Here is a 17,318-nt window from a genome sequence, read left to right as displayed (position 1 = left end):
AGGTTCTCTTCTCAAACCTCAAGAAAAATACCTTGTTCTTCCCTCTATCAACAAAGGTCTGTGGCTTTGGCTTCCTTGTTCATGCTACTTCAATAGATACCCATGATTTTAGAACTGTAAATGCCTGAGTATCCTTTGTAAAACAGCCTTGAGCCCTTGAGGTTATGCTGCAAAGAACCAAGCATGAAAGGAATGCATTGTCTGGGTGAGGAGAGGAGTGGATCAGCGCAGTCACCCGGCTGCCGAAGCTACATAGGAGAGCACTCGCAGATGGGGTGCCAGGCAGCAATCAAGGGGCAGCAGCACCCCACTATAGCAGTAGTTAAAAGAGCCACTTGTTTGGTTCTGTCCTGCATCCGGATCAGCTCCGGGATCCGACTGACTGGCTCTCGGAACCCAGTTCCCAGACTGCCAAGGGGCTGCAGCCACGTCAGAGCAGCTGGAAGGCGGCTCTGTTCCTAAACAGGGACAAAACAGCAACTGGAACAGCCTGGTGGTTCCTGCCAGGACTGCGGCAGCAGTCGGTGATAGCAGCAGAGGCCAAAGGAGAGGGCCTGGGTTTTCCAAGTCTTCCCAAAAAGCAACAAGGGATCGGGAAGCAGGGAGCAGCGGCGCTTACTTTTCCTCCGTGACAGTCTGGCCGTTGCTTCGTGTTTCCTCTATGATGATTTTCTCTTCCTCAGGAAGAAGGACTTGGGGGATGGAGTCTTTACGGGAGCCTGTGTATGAGAGTTAATCATCGGGATGGAAAAGGGGGATGTGTCCCTGATGCCCTCCTTCTCCCTGCCCCTCTGCATGCTGGAGCTGCAGCAGCCTCCAGCTACCTGCCATGGTTAAATACAGGCTGATGGGTACCACCAACCTGGAGATAAAGCAGCAATGGGGACGCTTTCAAGAGTGCTCACTGCATCTAAAGCTGCATCATGACTTATAAATGAGACCACTCGAGTAAGGTCAAGAGCTCTCAGAACCATGGCCCTTCTTTTCCACATTACAGTGATTTAATTTGCCATCTCACCAGCAATGATAAAACAGTTTTATTTCCAGAGCTGAAGCTGTTAGGTTCTTATGAAGCAACTTCAGCACGCAGCTGATTGAGAGATAATACTCATGCTTCCTTTCTAAAGCTCTATGCAACCTGAGATTACCATCAGGTTGTCAGTGCCGACAGCCACAGGCCCTGACTAGGTCTGCTTAATTCCTTAGTGCTGGTGAAATAACTGTGTCTGATCTGCCCTCCTACCTTCTTCATTCTCTGTATTTAGAAGAAAAACAATGGCAACTAAACCACTAGGCAGATAAAGCTCCCTTATCTTGAATACCACACAGTTTCCAAGCATGAGTCTCCGTGCTGTATGATGCAACGCTCTGTTTTTTCCCAGAGGGGTTATCAGTGCTGTGGGCAGAGTAAGAACTAAATAATGGGGTTGTGGGCCCACCTGAGCTGAGAGCTTGCTGGAAGCCTGCCCCGGTACAGTATGCCTCGATCACCTTCAGGATCTGAGCATCTTCTTCCAGCGCAGCGGTACCTGTCAAACATTGCAGACAGCAGCTATCACACAAGGTCATATTCTCCGGGTTCATCCCCCCCGGCCTTTGCTCCCAAACCCTTAAGAGAAGCGGGTGCTGCTCCCTTGACTGACACTGCCTCTGGGACTTTGTCCTATTCCCCTTTGAGATACTGTTGGAGCGAGTGCAGAGGAGGCCATGGAGATGCTGCGAGGGCTGGAGCAGCTCTGCTCTGGAGCCAGGCTGAGAGAGCTGGGCTGGGGCAGCCTGGACAAGAGAAGGCTCCTGAAGGGGAGACCTCAGAGCAGCTCCAGTGCCTAAAGGGGCTGCAGGAAAGCTGGAGAGGGGCTTGGGACAAGGGCCTGTAGGGACAGGCCAAGGGGAATGGCTTTAACCTGCCCGAGGGGAGACTGAGATGAGCTCTTAGGCAGAAGCTCTTCCCTGTGAGGGTGCTGAGGCGCTGGCCCAGGGTGCCCAGAGAAGCTGTGGCTGCCCCATCCCTGGCAGTGTTCAAGGCCAGGTTGGACACAGGGGCTTGGAGCACCCTGCTCCAGTGGAAGGGGCTTGAACTGGATGACAGCTGCCAGGACATCCCTCTTTGCCAGCAGACACCGCTGCAGGGAAAGAGCCTTTTTGTGTTCCCTGATTCCCCATGGAGACTGTTCCAGGACCCACTGGCATGGTAAGGGTTTGTCCCAGCTCTCCGGACATATTTTGGTGCCTATTGATGTGCAGTTTTACAGCAGCTTTTATCTACCTGGAAGTCGTTCCTTGGCTTCATACCCAGAACAAGACAACCCCCAACCCATGACCCTGTGCTAGGATGGCAGCATGTCTGCCAGCCACGACTGGAAGGGGATCTGTCGGAGCCTTCCAGAATCCTGCCATGTTCAGCAGCACACAGGCTTGCTCCCAGCATGGGCATCCCATTGTACCAAGGTCCCGTGGGCATCACTGAGTAGAGAGAAGCCTCCAAGAAGAAAAGGAAATCACAACACTTACTTTTCCGGATAACAAACTCTTCATCTGATGGTTTTCTCTCTGTTTTCCTTTTTGGAAGAAACTTCTTCATGGTTTTGGGACTTTTGCTGGAATCCTATAGAGAAACAGACTCTTGTGTTTAACCGGATTGAAGGGCAGCTCTAACAGCAGAGCAGCACAGCTGAATGCAGCTATATCCTTGTTATGCATGACACTTGAGAGAGCTACAAAGCAGACAGTGACAAAGCTGGGGACAATGATGCTTTCTGCCTTTTCCATGTGCTGGTTGTGGCCCACTGCTGCCTGGAACAGCGGTGGGGATTGCACCAGGACAAGCCCCTTAGCCAAAGGTTTCAAACACATTCACAGCACTTTTAGTCAGCTCACGTTGGTGGCCTTTGTTAGAGAACCCTATAATGTCATTTATTTCCTCAGCTTGCTTTGATTTCCCATGTAAACCAGGTGGCAAATAACATTGCTCCTAAATGCATTCATTTGAGAGTATAAATCCCACACACGTACACAGAGAACAAACAAATACACATGAAGTTAGTGCTTGCTGTCACTCCACAGGTAAGAAACACAAGCTTTTACCTATCTCCTTCACTGAGTTACGAGTCTTGCTGATTTGGAGAGAATTAGTGTATTAGTAGGTTACATGCAATATGGATTTTGAGCAGGAGAGGCTTGCCAGGAAGTTTAATACCATAATACTACATCCTTCTGGAGAGTTAACTCAAGATGTACTTGCAGCCACTACTGACTCTCATGATAACTCACTGATACAGCCAGGCAAAGGGAGGGTCATGCAAGCACGAGAAGCGTGAACAGGAACAAGCATTCTTAGCCACGACAAGCCAAAGAGAGATGTGTCTACCCTTACCTTTAAGATATAAGACATCCTCTACAATGAATATGCAAAGAAAGAGAAGATGAGTGTGAGAAATTGATGATTTTATTGACCATGTCCATTAAATCCACAATTCTAAAACACATTTAAATGTTAGTGATTAATGTGGCACATCCTCCGTACTGCTTTCAGAGCACTATCGACATGCAAAGGAGCACGGTGGCATGCAGAACTGAAAACATTACATGTGAAACGCACGGTAAGTGGGCATTAAAACACTCTAAACACACAAAAATAGAGAACATGCCTCCTTGGTTAGTGGTAGGTTTCTGTAGGTGCTCGTTGTCTCAAACAGTGCTTAAAAGGCAGGACCCATCGGTACCAGGAATGCTGCAGCCACGCTGCTCGCCCGGCTCCATCCAAGCCCTGGGGTGCAGCTTAGGGCTCAATACCACTCCTGTGGTCTTCAACCCAACCCAGCCAGGCTGATGGGATGCTCTGCCCACCCTGGTGCTCCCAGGACTGCACCTTCTCCAAGGAGACCTCCTCGGAGGGAGCCTGCCATTGACAGCGTCAGGCACCAGCATCTGCTTGCTCTGCTGGCAGGACAGGGAGCTCCTGGACACCCCACGGGGCTCCCACCCCTGGGATGCTCAGCACAGGGAGCCATGTGGCTCTCCTACAGGTCTGGCCAGCCAAGTCCTGAGCCCTGACGTTATAAACCCTTCATCTAAGGCAAAGCATGCTGCTTCAGATAAAGAAAGAAGGAAAAGAGAGCAGAAGAAATCATGTGTAAAACTGGGGTTTTTCCCTTCGCAAACCTGAATCCTGACACAGGGCTTTACCCACAGCACCTGCTCTGTCATTTCAAATGGTTACTGGAAACAGAACAGGAAAAATGACCCAATTTCAATGGAAAGAACACGAGTGCCGTGCAGTGCGCAAGCAGGGTCTGGGGTTTCCTGAGCACAGCGAGGTACAAGGAAATGCACAAGACTCTGCCAGCCCGCCCTGCACAACAGGTGAAGTCACACTGAATGTCTGAACATCTTATCCAAACTCCCCCACTCACTTCCACGCAAATAACCTTTGCAACTCGTCATTATCCTTCATTATAGGAAGCACGGAGCTTATTTTGTGCCCCACTTTAAATCAAAAGCAGGCAAGTGAAATAGGAGTGATTGGTGATTGAGCACCCGGAGGGAGGGATGAGGAAGATGGAGATCTGCTTGGGCCAGCAACTGAGCTTATCTCCCATCACAGGCTCGTGTCCTCCTTTGAGAGTATGGACTGACCCCACTCTGCCTCTGGTGGACCCGTTGCCCTTTGGGTTCCCACCAACATGGCCAGCACAGCCTGTTCCTAAGCAACCCACACAATGGGTCCTTTGATTGCACGCCACCATCCAGTCCACAGCAGCATCCTATCCCGTCCCTGCTTGGCATAAACCTCCTGCCTGGTTGTGACACTAAGAGTTTATCTCCTGCTCTGCATCGGGGGACAACTGAGAAACTGCAAAGGACCGTGGTGTTAGTGACATCACTCAATGCAGTGAGACGGTTTGGCCTGCCTTAGAAATAAGTATCAGCCTTTCACTTTCACACAGGAAAGTTTCTCCTCTTCTTTGCCTTTCTAGCCTATTTTAATTCACCGTGCACACAAGTAACAGTTTAGCCTACGTTACGGATCTGGACCATGCAAAGATCAAGGGTCATTTCCAGCCTGCCTGGTTGAACAACTTAATTCCCACACTGAAATGAGCTCTTTTACACATTCTAAGAAATCAAAGTAACGCAATGCCATGGGGCTACCTGAAATCTCTACCTGGAGCAGCAAACCCACAGCCCCCTCGGCTGCTGCGCTCTCCATCCCTGAGTCCTGAGCCCCCATCCCCATCCCCCTGGGAGCCCGGGCAGCGATGCTCCCGGTGCTGCTGTACCAAGAAGAGTGGCTGACTCAGAACCAGAGTGCTCATTCAGGAAGGGGAACGTTACCCAAGCTGCTGGTGAGTAATCCCACAAGTTTACCATGAGGCAGGGAAGGAGAGCGCTGCAGTTGCAGCAGGGGGGTGAGAAGCAGAGCTGGGTTGTATTTTGGGGTTCCCCACGCCGCCTCCTACCTCCCAGGCTTGAGGGTTCTGTAGAGGAAGCGATCCCTGGGGCTGCTGCCTCCCATGCAGGGTATGGGCGTGTAAAACACTGAGGTGGGTGGCGAAGGAGTGCTGCAGGAGCCCTGCTCCATCCACCAAAACACAGGGTGGGAGACATGAAAAACAGCAACAGGCTTTTCTCCTCCTCCTCCTCCTCCTGGTGCAGCATTGCTTCTCCATCCTGCAGCACCAGCAAGGCTGGAGCTGGGGCACATCCCAGCAGGGAACCCATGGCTCAGACTAAGGCAGGAGGAGGAGAGGATGCAGCTCCACCAACCACCACGGCACTGCCAAAGGAGTCAATGGGACACACACTGTGGGACCTGCAAGCACACGTGCTCACGCTCCACGTGCAGCACAAAGCCAGCCACAGCGACAAGCACCCATCACAGGGCTGGGGCAAAGCTTGGCAGAGCCATTGCTCTCAGCATCCCATTAACCTGAGCTTCTGTGCCCTCGCTATGGGATGAGAAACGTGGACAGGAGCAGAGGGGATGCTCTGCAGGCACACGGGATGGTTACCTCTTTGTAACTCAGCGCTGCCGAGGGTCTGAGTGGAGGAGCAGGACGGAGGCAGCTCAAGCTCCAGGGCTTGAGGATTTTGGGGGGTTCCAGAGGCCCACGGATCTGTCCAGCTGAGCTAAATGCCTGCGAAAAGGGATGGGAAGCAAATGAAGGCTGTTAGCCACCAAGCAATGCAGGGGTGGACAAGAGTTCAGTGGGCAGGATACATGCAGAATGGTACAAGCACGACCCAGTTACAAATAGAACTGTAGCATGTGTCTTATAGCTGTACCTCAGTATCAAGGTGCATTCCCCACCCAGCATGAGGGTGGGCATGGAGCAGATGGGGAGAGGAGACACTCACCGAATGAGCATTCCAGGACTGTGTTTTGGAAATGGTGTTGCACGTCCCCTTGGTCAGCCTTTGCAAGTGGTCCAGCCATTCGTGCAAGTCCTGGCTGGTGCTGCAGGACACAGTGATCCGCTCCGTCATGGTCCCTATGGCAGAGGGTGAGAGAACAGTCTTTAGCTAACAGTAGAGACACACAGGGCGAGCTCAGCTCGGCACAGCCACAGGATGCTCCTCAGACTGCAGTGCCTACTGTCTGCAAAAGGCCAAGGCAAAGATGTGACTGTGTGCTGCTCCAGGCACCCAGTGTGGGAGCTGCACAGACAACCGAAGGGAATTAGGGAAAGGAAATGTGTGAGGCATTATTGCATGTTAAAAGCAAGGAAACGCAACATTTCCATGGTTAACAGGACCCTGACACCAAATGCCACCAGCACAAACAGCTGCGCTGCAGCCAAGGCACTGAGAGTGAATTGACTACAAGTAATAGGTTGAAGGGGAAAACTGGGAGGAACATTAGGAAAGCTCCTTGACGACCAGAGCTGTTAACCTGTCAATAACTGAGGTGCTCACAGCCGCATGGGATGGATGCTGGATGCAGACAGGCACACACAGCACAGAGCAGTACTGCTGGGGAAGGTGATTTATCCCATACAGAGCACTGAGGGTCTCCAAAAGCAGCCCAGAGGCAGAGCTGGAGGGCACTGGGAGGAGGTTGCCTCAACCAGGAGGGAGATGCTCAGGAATTTAGGGAACACGCAGTGAAAGCGCACAGAAAGCGCGGTGCAGGGGTTAGGGGGAGGAGGAGACCACCAGTACCTCCAGTGGCAGCTGCTGTTGGGACTGGGAGCACGGCCCGAGGCACTGACCTGTGATTTCAAACATGTGCTCATTCCCTTCAGCATCTTCCAGCTTTGTCAGCGTCATTCCCATCAAAGGCAGCCTTCCCTAAGGGAATTGAGGAGAAGTCAGTGTCTGCATCGGCTTCCCAGCGGGGGTTGTTCTGCTTGTTTTCCTGCCAATTCCTTTCTCTTTAGGAATCGCCATTAAAAACTCATTTGTAAAGGCTCCTGACTGCAGAGAGAGTCTCCTTTCACGTATGGATCTCCGTTTCCCTGCACAACTAGGTCAAACCCTGGGAAGAGGCTCCCATGACAACTGAGTCATTCCCGGCTCATCTTCTAGCCCTTCCCTTCACTAGATGCAAACCCTTTGTACAACCAGGTCAGAAGGACCAACTCGCCCTGGGTTTGGGGAAGCCTTCCCTGTGCCTCTGCTCTGCGTGTTGAACTACTTGCTCATGGATGAAACCCAAAAACCCCGGCCAAATCCTTCCCACACCTCTCCCATCTCTCTTGGGTAGGACAAACGACATGTCAATGCAAGAGCATCCTCCTTCTGGAGTGTGTTATTGATGGTTTCAGGCAACCAGAGGGAACCCAAGCTCTCAACAGCCTGACTGCAGCCATTCAAACAGTAAAACACACGAAATGCAGAGTTTTGGGGTGCCTCATGGAGAGGAAATGTTGAGCTCTTTACAGTGAGCTTTATAGTAGTGCAATATTCTCCAGTGAGGCCACAACACCGAAATCATGGGGCACAAAACTCAACAGCTGGGTCAGGACACCGTCGCATCCACATCCTTCTTGAGGACAGCCTGTAGGCCACCATGCTCTGAAGGTTTTCCTTCCTAATTTCACAGCATTCACCTACCAAATGCTGTTCAACCACTTGGCAGGACAAAGGCACCAAGTGTCCTGGTAAAACCAAACCCAAGTTCCCAGCCTGGGGCACTTGCATGCCACCAGCGAGGTTTAAGGAAGCAGAGAGGGTTGAATTTGATAGAAGCTATCTGATTTCCTCCCTCACACCCAACGCCTTGCAGCTTCCAATTCAAACTGAGCGTGCCTACCTGATAGATGAACCCACTCATCCGTGGGCTTGCAGACAGCATCAGCAGAACGTTTGAGAACAACAAGAAATAGCGCTCCTCTTTCTCCTGCAGGGATATAAGTGTAGGTTAGGCCAGGCTGCAACGCTTCCCAAGCGTTTTCCTCCGGCAAACTGGACTTGTTGCAGCTGGAATCACAGCCTGGGAGAGATCCCCCCCATACCCATTATTGTGGCTTTTCTTCTTTACAGCATCTCATTGCTGTCCTAGTTTTCCTTGCATACATCTTTGCTAATCCTCTCCCCAGCCATTTCAAAGTGCCTCCTAAGACCTTATGTCCTTCAGCATCTCCCACCCCAAACCAGACTCTGGGACTAGACCCTACAGGGCTTTGTTTCACAGCTCTTCCCTTCCTGAGGAATATTTGCTACAGCAAGCAAGGAATTCATTGAGAACGGGCACTTTCCCACACCAAACATGCAGTGTGCATGGCTTTAGCAGCACTGGTCAAGGTCTGCGGTGTGATGCTCCAGGACCAGCAGCACAGGAGTCACTCCAGCCATTTCCAAAGCACAGTCAGCTCTGGAGTGGGACGTCACAGCGTGCACAGGAAGTGCAAAATGGTTATGGTAATGCATACGTTGAAGTCACTCTCATTTCTCAGAGGCAGTCACAGGGGGGAAAGGGGGAAATGAATGTGCTATATGACACTGCGCTTCTGCTTGGGGAGTGTGTCAGCAAAGACCTGAAGCTAAGCCCCCAGGGTGCCTGACTCCAAAGACATGCACAGTCCCATTGCACAGCTCTTCTCTGGCTAAAATGATTTATCAGCATTGCTTGTCAGTGCTTTGCTGGAGTGAGAGTAGCTGCTGCCTGATGCTGTGAGCAGAGGGGTACTTGGACACAATGCTTTTAGGCAGGAGGAGGACCACTGCACTCACCTCGCTTCCCCCGCACTGCACCATAACCTGGGACATGTAGATGATGCTTCCCATCGTTTTTATGTCCTCTCCTTCCCAGCGCTGGATGGATTCGGAAAGGATCTGCAGCTCGAGTTGTTTCCTCTTCCTCAGCTCCTGGCATTGTGTCTGGAAATGGCAAGGGGGGGCTTCATTAGCCAAGAGGGCAGGAGCAAACTCAAACCATCCCAACAAAGATGGTTTCACCAGCAACGCTCCCACAACCACACAGGCTCAGGGCTGGTCATGTCAAGGGATAGGGAAAACCTGCTTGGGTTCTATTACACAGAGCTGGTTACAGATTTAGTGATCTATGAAGTAACGAACACATGAAAATGTCACCGAACGTGCACCCTGCACTGAGCAAGCTTTTCTTTCCAAACCAGCCCCACCTCTGAGAGCACAGAGTCACAGTTTCCAAACCCAAGGCACTCACAGGGTGACACGTCTCTACCTTTGCTGCTGCTCACAGAGGTTTTGCCCATTTTGCCCAAGCAGCAAAGAGAGTATTAGTTGCAGCAATGCAAAACCCCTGTGAATCAGATGGGGGGGGGGGAGGGTTGTAACCAGAATCTGCAAACCCAGCAGCAGGCCCTGGCGCAGTGTTCCAGCAGAGAAAGAAGGTGTTGTAATGGAAAGGACTGCACTGATGCTCAGCAGCTGGGCACTGGAATAGCTCCATGGAGCTGCCAGTCCTTCAGCAGCTCTCAGCAAGCAGAGGACAGCACTGATGGAACAGTCCTGCAAATCCAAGCAAAACTTGCTTTAACTGACCCTCTGCCAAGGGAAAAGCTGCTGCAAAGCCAAACCCAGGCTCAGTTTTCACCAGATACTTGGGTTTTTCCAAAGCCCTGTTCCTGGCGGAGATTTTCCTCCTTTTCCAGCTCAGTTTCATACAAACTCTTTGCCTACCCAGACCTTCAAAGTGAGATGCTGCACTGGGGCTAGTTTGAAAGCACACATTTGAACCAAACTGCGGGGGCTTCCTCTGGTTTTGCAGCTCCAAATCCAATGTTCCCAGGATGCAAATCCATATAAAATCCACACCAATCCACCGCAGTCTGTGCAGAGGCACCACTGCAAATCACAGCAGCTCCATGGTCCCTCCCTGGTCCTACTATGGGATCAGGCATCTGTCACGAGGAGCATCTCTGCCCATCTGACCTCAGACCCGCACTGAACCTCTTCAGTTATCTCATAATTACATTAAATTACTCAGCAACCAAGTGCACATTTCAAGTAAACCCATCCATTGCTTACGAGCACTCCTATAGATTAACATCACCTTGTAACTTCACTGAATTATTCCCTTATTATCTACCAGAACAAATGGAAGGGGAGCTGGGTTTCTAAGTAAATGTAACATAATCGCCCTTTCCTGTTTTCTATGAACTTTCTCCTCCCCATCCTTTATCTGCGCTGCTAAGCACTGAAAAACTTGCATCTGCAGTGCTAAGGAAGGAAGTTGGACCACATCTGGAGTGGTTGTAGTGAAAGGTATTCTGGCTACAAAGTGAGAGAGACTACAGCTTCCTTAATAACTGAGAAAAGCTTTGCTGGGTAAAACCTTTGTGCACGTGGGTGGCTTTTCCCCCTCTTTTTCCTCCCAATGCAGCAGGACTTGGAGGGGTGCAGGTAACACAGCTCACAGGAATGGGTTTGTTAGCTCGGACTCAGCCCTTTGCTTGCCCTGTTCCCCACAGCAAAGTCCCTGCAATATGGTCAAGGTCTCCTGACACCCACGGGGCAAAAATCCTCTACAAAACCAAGAGTCACTCAATGGGCATCAGCAGTTGAGTCAGGCAGCCCTGGTAACCTTTCACAGCTCATCTCAGTGAGCACGGGGTGCTCTGGTTTCAGGTGGCAAATGATCAGGGTACGGAGGCAAAAGGACATGAAAGGGACCCTGCCGCCACCACCACCCACATGTGGCTTTCTGCCGCGGAGAACATTGAGCATCCTTCATCCCTTCATCCCTCCTGCTGGGACCACGGAGCCGGGGTGCAATTGCTGGGACCACGCAGCCAGAGGGGCAGCTCTAGGCTTGAGACTTGAGATTAAGCTGCTTTAAACCCCATCTTTTCCATTCCAGAAGACTTATTTTGTTTCTAATGGAGGAGACAAATGTCAGGCTTGACTCATTCAACGCAGCCCTGAAACGGTGCTATTTTAAGAACTGCCACCTACCACAAGGGACTTGAAGGATGTGATGGCTTTCAGAACCTCTTCGTGATCCGCATGCGCCTCCTAGTGAAGGGAGAGAAGTAGCCTCAGCCACCACCACCAGCAGCATCATCATCCTGTGCAGCACCCACTGCCCCAGGGCACCCAGGGCTGCGGAGGCCACAGGCGGGATGCAGGGCAGAGGGGCTGCTGGAGGGGACAAAGCCTCCCAGGTACCTTCCTCACCACCCAGTTCAATGGGACGTGGTTTAAAGCAGCCATGTAACTCATTAGTACCAATGTAATGAGTGTAAAGTGGGCATGGCAAGAATAGATGTGATTTTACTCAGGACAAACTCAGCTTGCAAAGAAAATCAATCAAACCAGGCAGAGGTGCTGGGTGGATTGCTGGTTTCACCTTCAGGAAGGAAACTCCCATTGGCATGCATGGTCCTGTAGCCATTGCCCCATCAAGGGTGCCATTTCCATGAGCATCAATGGGAGCTTCACCTGCATGCTGAAGGGAGCAGAGAGCTCCTGGGTGAGGGAGGGGAAAGCAGGATGCTGCCCCTTATCTCTGACTGCAGCTGCATGCTAGTGCTCTCCTAGCACCTTCTCCTGGATCTAGGGCCCCACATCATAAGTTCTTCACCATCCAGTCCTCACGCCAGGCAAATCCTAAGGTGTCTTGGTTGTGATGGAGCAGTCCCTGCGGCTGTCAGGGATTGCTCACCTCTGAATCTGGGATAAGGACTGCCCTGAACATACCTACCCTGTTTCCAGCTGCGCAGCAGCAGAGGGAATGCTCTAGTACACTCTGTATTGCATACATCTGCATTGGACACATCCATCCTCCTCCCACGGCATCACAGCTTAAACCTCAACCCTACTGATTCATGCAACAAACCTCCCACACTCGGCTTAGAAAGTAAGAGGAAGAGGTGATGTGTGTGTCCCTGAATCCACTGCTGAATCCCACACAGCATCCTGTAAAGAGCACACTGTCTCTGCATGGGCATGGTGGCTGCAGCCATGCTCAGCTCAGTTCCTGCAGCTCAGCTAAGCCAGGTGGGAGCAGCACAGGTCCGTGGTGTGTGTACAGTGCTCTTACACCCTGTGCCAGCGCCTCAGCACCCTCACAGGGAAGAGCTTCTGCCTAAGAGCTCATCTCAGTCTCCCCTCGGGCAGGTTCAAGCCATTCCCCTTGGCCTGTCCCTACAGGCCCTTGCCCAAAGCCCCTCTCCAGGTTTCCTGCAGCCCCTTTAGGCACTGGAGCTGCTCTCAGGTCTCCCCTTCAGGAGCCTTCTCTTCTCCAGGCTGCCCCAGCCCAGCTCTCTCAGCCTGGCTCCAGAGCAGAGCTGCTCCAGCCCTCGCAGCATCTCCATGGCCTCCTCTGGACTTGCTCCAGCAGCTCCACGTCCCTCTTGTGCTGCTGCCCCAGAGCTGGATCAGGGCTGCAGGGGGGGTCTCCCCATCAGCTCACCATCAGAGCTCACGCTCTGGGGGTGCAGCCCAGCACACGGGGGGGGCTGGCTGGGATGTGCAATGAATGACCCTGGTGAAGTGGGCTGAGTAATTAATACTGGAAGAGGGAAAAAGCAAACCCAGCTAAAACCAGACTTTGTTGCTTCTGTTGCCTTCACCTCCTCATCCCACCCTCGGGGTTTACACACTGCAGCATCCACAGGCAAGGAGCAGAGCTCCAGCAGCAGAGATCTCTACAGGAGACAGGGGAAGACATGTCCTGAAGCAGATCTGCCACTCACTGAGGGTCTGTGTCCCTTTGCTGCTCCCCCTGCTCCCAGGCACTTGCCCGGTGTCTGCCCCGGCTGCCAGGTCCACCTCTGCCTCCATCCCAGAGCATGAGCCTGGGGTGAGGGGTGGGAATGTGCCTGGGAGCAAGTGGCATCGGAATGTCATGAAATGGAAATAAAAACAGTGATTTATTAACCGCTGTGCAAATAAATACCAGCTGTGGCCTGACCCTCAACTCTGCTTTTACTTGTGCTGGAAATAGCCCATCTCTAAGGAAGGGCTGGAGCGAAGAGCAGGCAATGCCTTCCTACAACATCCCCCAGACTCTTCCACTGCTTCCCCACTTCTAATCTGAATGGTAGATAAAGTCCCCTGGAGATGGGGCACCTCCTTGGAGGGGTAGTAAGTACTTGTAGCAACATGGTGCTCAATGGGCAGAGCAGCTTGCGGGGGGCAGCATCAAGGGGCACATCCTGCCCAGCAGCCCCCCGCATCCCACCTACCTCCATGTGCCGCTCCAGCTCCTGCAGCAGCGTCACGTATTTATCCAGCCTTAGGAAGGGTTTGCTGAGGCTCGTGGTCAGGATGAGAATGCCGGGGTTGGCCGCACCCTGGCTCTCCATGAACTTCTCCAGCTCATCACTATAAATAGAGACAACAACAACAAGGAGGAGGAGGGCTCGCCACCGCCGAGGGCTGTGTTCTGCTGCCTCCCACACTCTCCTTATGGCCAGGGCTCTGCCTTTCCCAAGGCAGCTCAGCCTCCCCCTTTGAGCACCTCAGCACCACAGACCCGGCAGGGAGCTGCGAGCTCCCAGCCAAGCAAGACCCTGCTCCCCAGGGATGCAGGGGAGGTGCTGTGCTGGAGGATGCTGCTGGGAGCAGTGATGCAGGTGGTAGCACGTCCGTCACCCCGGAATACACGGCCTGTGTGTGTCACACATCGGCCAAAGCTGGTTCTTGGATTGATTGAAGGAAAAGGGGTCAGATTGAGGAACCACACGAGTGAGTCATTCACAGGAGTCAGGCTTTGTGTTAGGCTGAATCAAAGCTGGATTTCGGGAGGTAAGTAAATATATCGTAAGTTCCCATTGCTGAATGGGAAGGCTTAAACAGTATGGTCAGGGACGACACAGATGTATGCTTTTAGCTTGGCATGCTCTTTAGCATGACATGACTCCAATTCAAGTGGGGCATGAAGAAAGATGTTATTACTGCTATGTATCAATGACCCTGCAAATCAACTATGTGCTTGAACAGCAGCTCAATTCACAACTCAGGTGACTCCGGGTGACTTGGTGACCACCCTCCTTTTGCAACGATGTGCTCCACACACCATAGTGCCACACGGGAACACGCTCCCCTGTGTGAGTGGGTCTGAAACAGCATCTCTGTCCTTAGCAAGCAACAATCATAGGAGATGCTACTGCAAGGGCTGAGATTGCCTCCGTTTTACTGAGAAGTCCTGTATGTGCAGACAGGACCTGTGAACACAAGCAGGACGAGTTGTGTCCATGCTGGAGCTAAGAGCCCAAAGCCCCAGCAGCAGGAGCCCATGTTAGCCCCTTGCTCTATTGTCAAACTACAGCTCAGAAGCCACACGAAGCCAAGTGTTAATGATAAAAGGAACTTTTTAAAGGCAGGATTTCAGCCTCCATCTCCTCCTCCATCACTCACCTGTGTTGTGTGAGCACGTTGACTGCTGAGGGGTGGTTAGCACAGTAGGTCAGGTACAGGGAGCGGAACTGGGGCATCAGGTTCATGAAACAGCCTCCCACACGCTGCTGGTTCTCGGGGAGCCTATGGACACCAACTGATCAGGTTAAGGCTCTTGCTCTGCACCCTGCTCCTAAACCACTCCCAGGGATCTGCCCAGGCACCACTTGCTGCACCAGGACATTCCCAAGCCACCACATAACTGCAGCACGGAGCAGAATACCCAGTATTCCCAATATTCAGTCTCTTCCCCATCTCCTTTCAGCCCTTCCAAAGGAGAGGCCAGGCTAAGGCTGCACATGTCTGCCAGCTGCCCTGTGGGAAATCATCACCTCTAATAACTTGCTCTTTGCTCCCTGGCAATCCTCATCTTCCTGCCTGCCAGGTCTCCCACCCTGTTTGGGTCTGCATCTTTGGTCTAGGTACCCTTTCATGTCAGGTCTGGGACCCTCTCATTCAGCAGATGCCTTAACAGTAGAAATGTCAGAGCTTCTTCTACCTCTTCAATCCTGTCATTTCCTGCTCTATTTAACAAGTCTAAGACAGCAGCCAGGGGGAGCATTAATGAAAAGGTCTTCCTATTATTTTTAGCTGCAGTTTAATAGCTTAACCACCTCAGTGCTATGGCATGAGCTTACTTTGCAACTTCTTCCAAGGCTTGGTTCAGCGTCTGCTGGAATGCAGAGACTTCTTCCATGTTTCCCAGCAACGACGCGATGTCCACAGCACTGAGCCTAAAAGAATCAAATCAACAAGGGGCATCAGAGAGGGATTGCTCTAGGGAGCACCCCCATGGGATCTGTCCTTCCAGAAAGATCCAGGAATTTCTCCTTCCCCAGCTACACCATCAGACATGGGAAAATCCAGACCCCACGATCTGCTACAGACCACAGCCTCCCGGAGAAGATGCCTGCTGCCAAGGATTATCTTAATTGGATTTTAATCACTTAATCACACTCATCTCCTCCGATGTTTAGCTGTCTAATAGACACAGACAGATGGGATTTCAGCCAGGGGTGGGGAGGGAGGTGTGGACGCAGACACAGACAGCTTTGTCTGCAGGGATTCACGCTGTGCGCTTCCCTGTGGCAGGAGGGTCCTGCAGAGCTGCTCCTTGGGTAGGGCTTGCTTTGTTCCTTGCGAGAGGTGGATTCTTCCTAGCCAAAGCTTTATGTGTGTGCTTCGGAGAGAGCCATCCTCAGAGTCCCTCTCACACCACCCTCATCTGCTGCCTACAAGGCTGAGAGCTGTTTTCACAGCTGAATATATCCCACGTGGAGACCCGGGGAGGGAGGAGAGGTTTAAATACAAAGGCCACAAGACACCACTGCCCCATCTCTCCAGGCTGGACCATGTCTGCTCTTTGCCCGTGATGCTCTGGAGTACCCGGTCCCCCTGCAGCGTGCTCAGCCACAGGGACCCCAGCCCCAAACACAGACACAAGGACAGCGTCACTGATGGCACCTTTGGAAGAGATGACTGTGAAGCTGAAGCAATAAGCAGGAGGTGAAGATGCTGCACCAGGGTGAGACTGTCAATGGGAATCTACTGACAGGCACCAACATGCTGGGTAAGCACAGACCGGCACGTGCTGCCTCTGCATGGATGGAAACACATCAGCTTATTCCACAGGTAAGCCCTGGCAATGTCCCCTCTGGTGCTGCTGAGGCCCTAAGGGATGGCAGCGCGCTCTTCCCAAGCATGGAGGTACTCAAAGCCGGTAGCTGTGCAGATGGGAACACAGGAACGCAGGAACAGGGGAGTCACTTCTTGCCCAGCAGCAGTTTGGATCCAGCGGGAGGCAGTCTGACCACGGAGAATACACAGCATCGTGCACCAAGCGAAGAGAGGATGAGGAGGTGCCCCCTGTGGCTGAGAAGCCACACCAAGGCAGATGACAAGGGGAGAAGCCATGCATGGGAACACGCATGCTGCGGCAGCCACACAGGAGCGTGCAGAGGGTTTAACAGGAGGAGCTGCCCATCTCAAACACAGCCCGATGCCTGCACCACTTCTGAGGAACAGGGAAGAGCAGGAACTACAATGTGAGGGCTTTTGTGGTTCACGGAGAAGCTGTGAGGCTTTACAAGAGCAGCAGCAAGCCCTGAACATCCATAAGCAGGGAAGTAATGAACTCCGGTCCATTTTAGGGGGTTCTCTGCACCTCGGATGCCCTTATATCTTACTTATCATAAGACTGGAGGGGTCTTAAGTAAGTTCCCAGAAGTGACTGTAGTTCCTTCGCATAATCTCGCTCTGTTTCCAGAATGTTTTGCAACACCTAAGGGTGAGAGACACAGCACTGAGTACATCCTTGTGCCAGCGACTCAGGAACACGACATCAGCTTCATAGTAGGGAAAAGCATGGAAGTGCATCTCAAGCCCATTAACATTTGTTAATGCAGACCCCGGAATGCTCAGGAAAGCCCTGGGAGTCCAATCTGGGGATTTGACTTTGGAAGCTGGAGGAGGGCTGGAAAGGAGGTGTTAAC

General features: G+C 52.2%; 1 protein-coding gene across 9 annotated transcripts in view; it reads right to left on the bottom strand.

Moving 5' to 3' along the window:
• Positions 1 to 17,318, bottom strand: part of ARHGEF6 (Rac/Cdc42 guanine nucleotide exchange factor 6) — a 46,827-nt gene that overhangs the window by 3,518 nt on the left and 25,991 nt on the right. For 6 of the 9 annotated variants that reach the window (XR_013957503.1, XM_080624548.1, XM_080624547.1 and 3 more), the window contains 14 exons: positions 17,013 to 17,107; positions 15,465 to 15,560; positions 14,788 to 14,910; positions 13,614 to 13,752; positions 11,380 to 11,439; positions 9,175 to 9,321; positions 8,255 to 8,341; positions 7,212 to 7,290; positions 6,358 to 6,491; positions 6,012 to 6,137; positions 3,374 to 3,394; positions 2,512 to 2,605; positions 1,440 to 1,529; positions 620 to 719 (listed from right to left, as the gene is read on the bottom strand). Coding sequence is in view for 7 of the 9 variants with exons in the window: in XM_080624548.1 (XP_080480674.1) it covers positions 620 to 719; positions 1,440 to 1,529; positions 2,512 to 2,605; positions 3,374 to 3,394; positions 6,012 to 6,137; positions 6,358 to 6,491; positions 7,212 to 7,290; positions 8,255 to 8,341; positions 9,175 to 9,321; positions 11,380 to 11,439; positions 13,614 to 13,752; positions 14,788 to 14,910; positions 15,465 to 15,560; positions 17,013 to 17,107 (1,391 nt within the window). In the remaining 2 variants the exon portion in view is untranslated. Of the gene's footprint in view, positions 1 to 619; positions 720 to 1,439; positions 1,530 to 2,507; positions 2,606 to 3,373; positions 3,395 to 5,246; positions 5,777 to 6,011; positions 6,138 to 6,357; positions 6,492 to 7,211; positions 7,291 to 8,254; positions 8,342 to 9,174; positions 9,322 to 11,379; positions 11,440 to 13,613; positions 13,753 to 14,787; positions 14,911 to 15,464; positions 15,561 to 17,012; positions 17,108 to 17,318 lie in introns of those variants that run through there. The other 3 variants (XR_013957504.1, XM_080624550.1, XM_080624552.1) reach the window with 3 other exon arrangements.

The sequence above is a fragment of the Psittacula echo genome (genome assembly GCF_963264785.1).
Source record: "Psittacula echo genome assembly, chromosome: 8".
Lineage (NCBI taxonomy): Eukaryota > Metazoa > Chordata > Aves > Psittaciformes > Psittacidae > Psittacula > Psittacula echo.
This window is presented reverse-complemented; position numbering and strand designations above follow the sequence as displayed.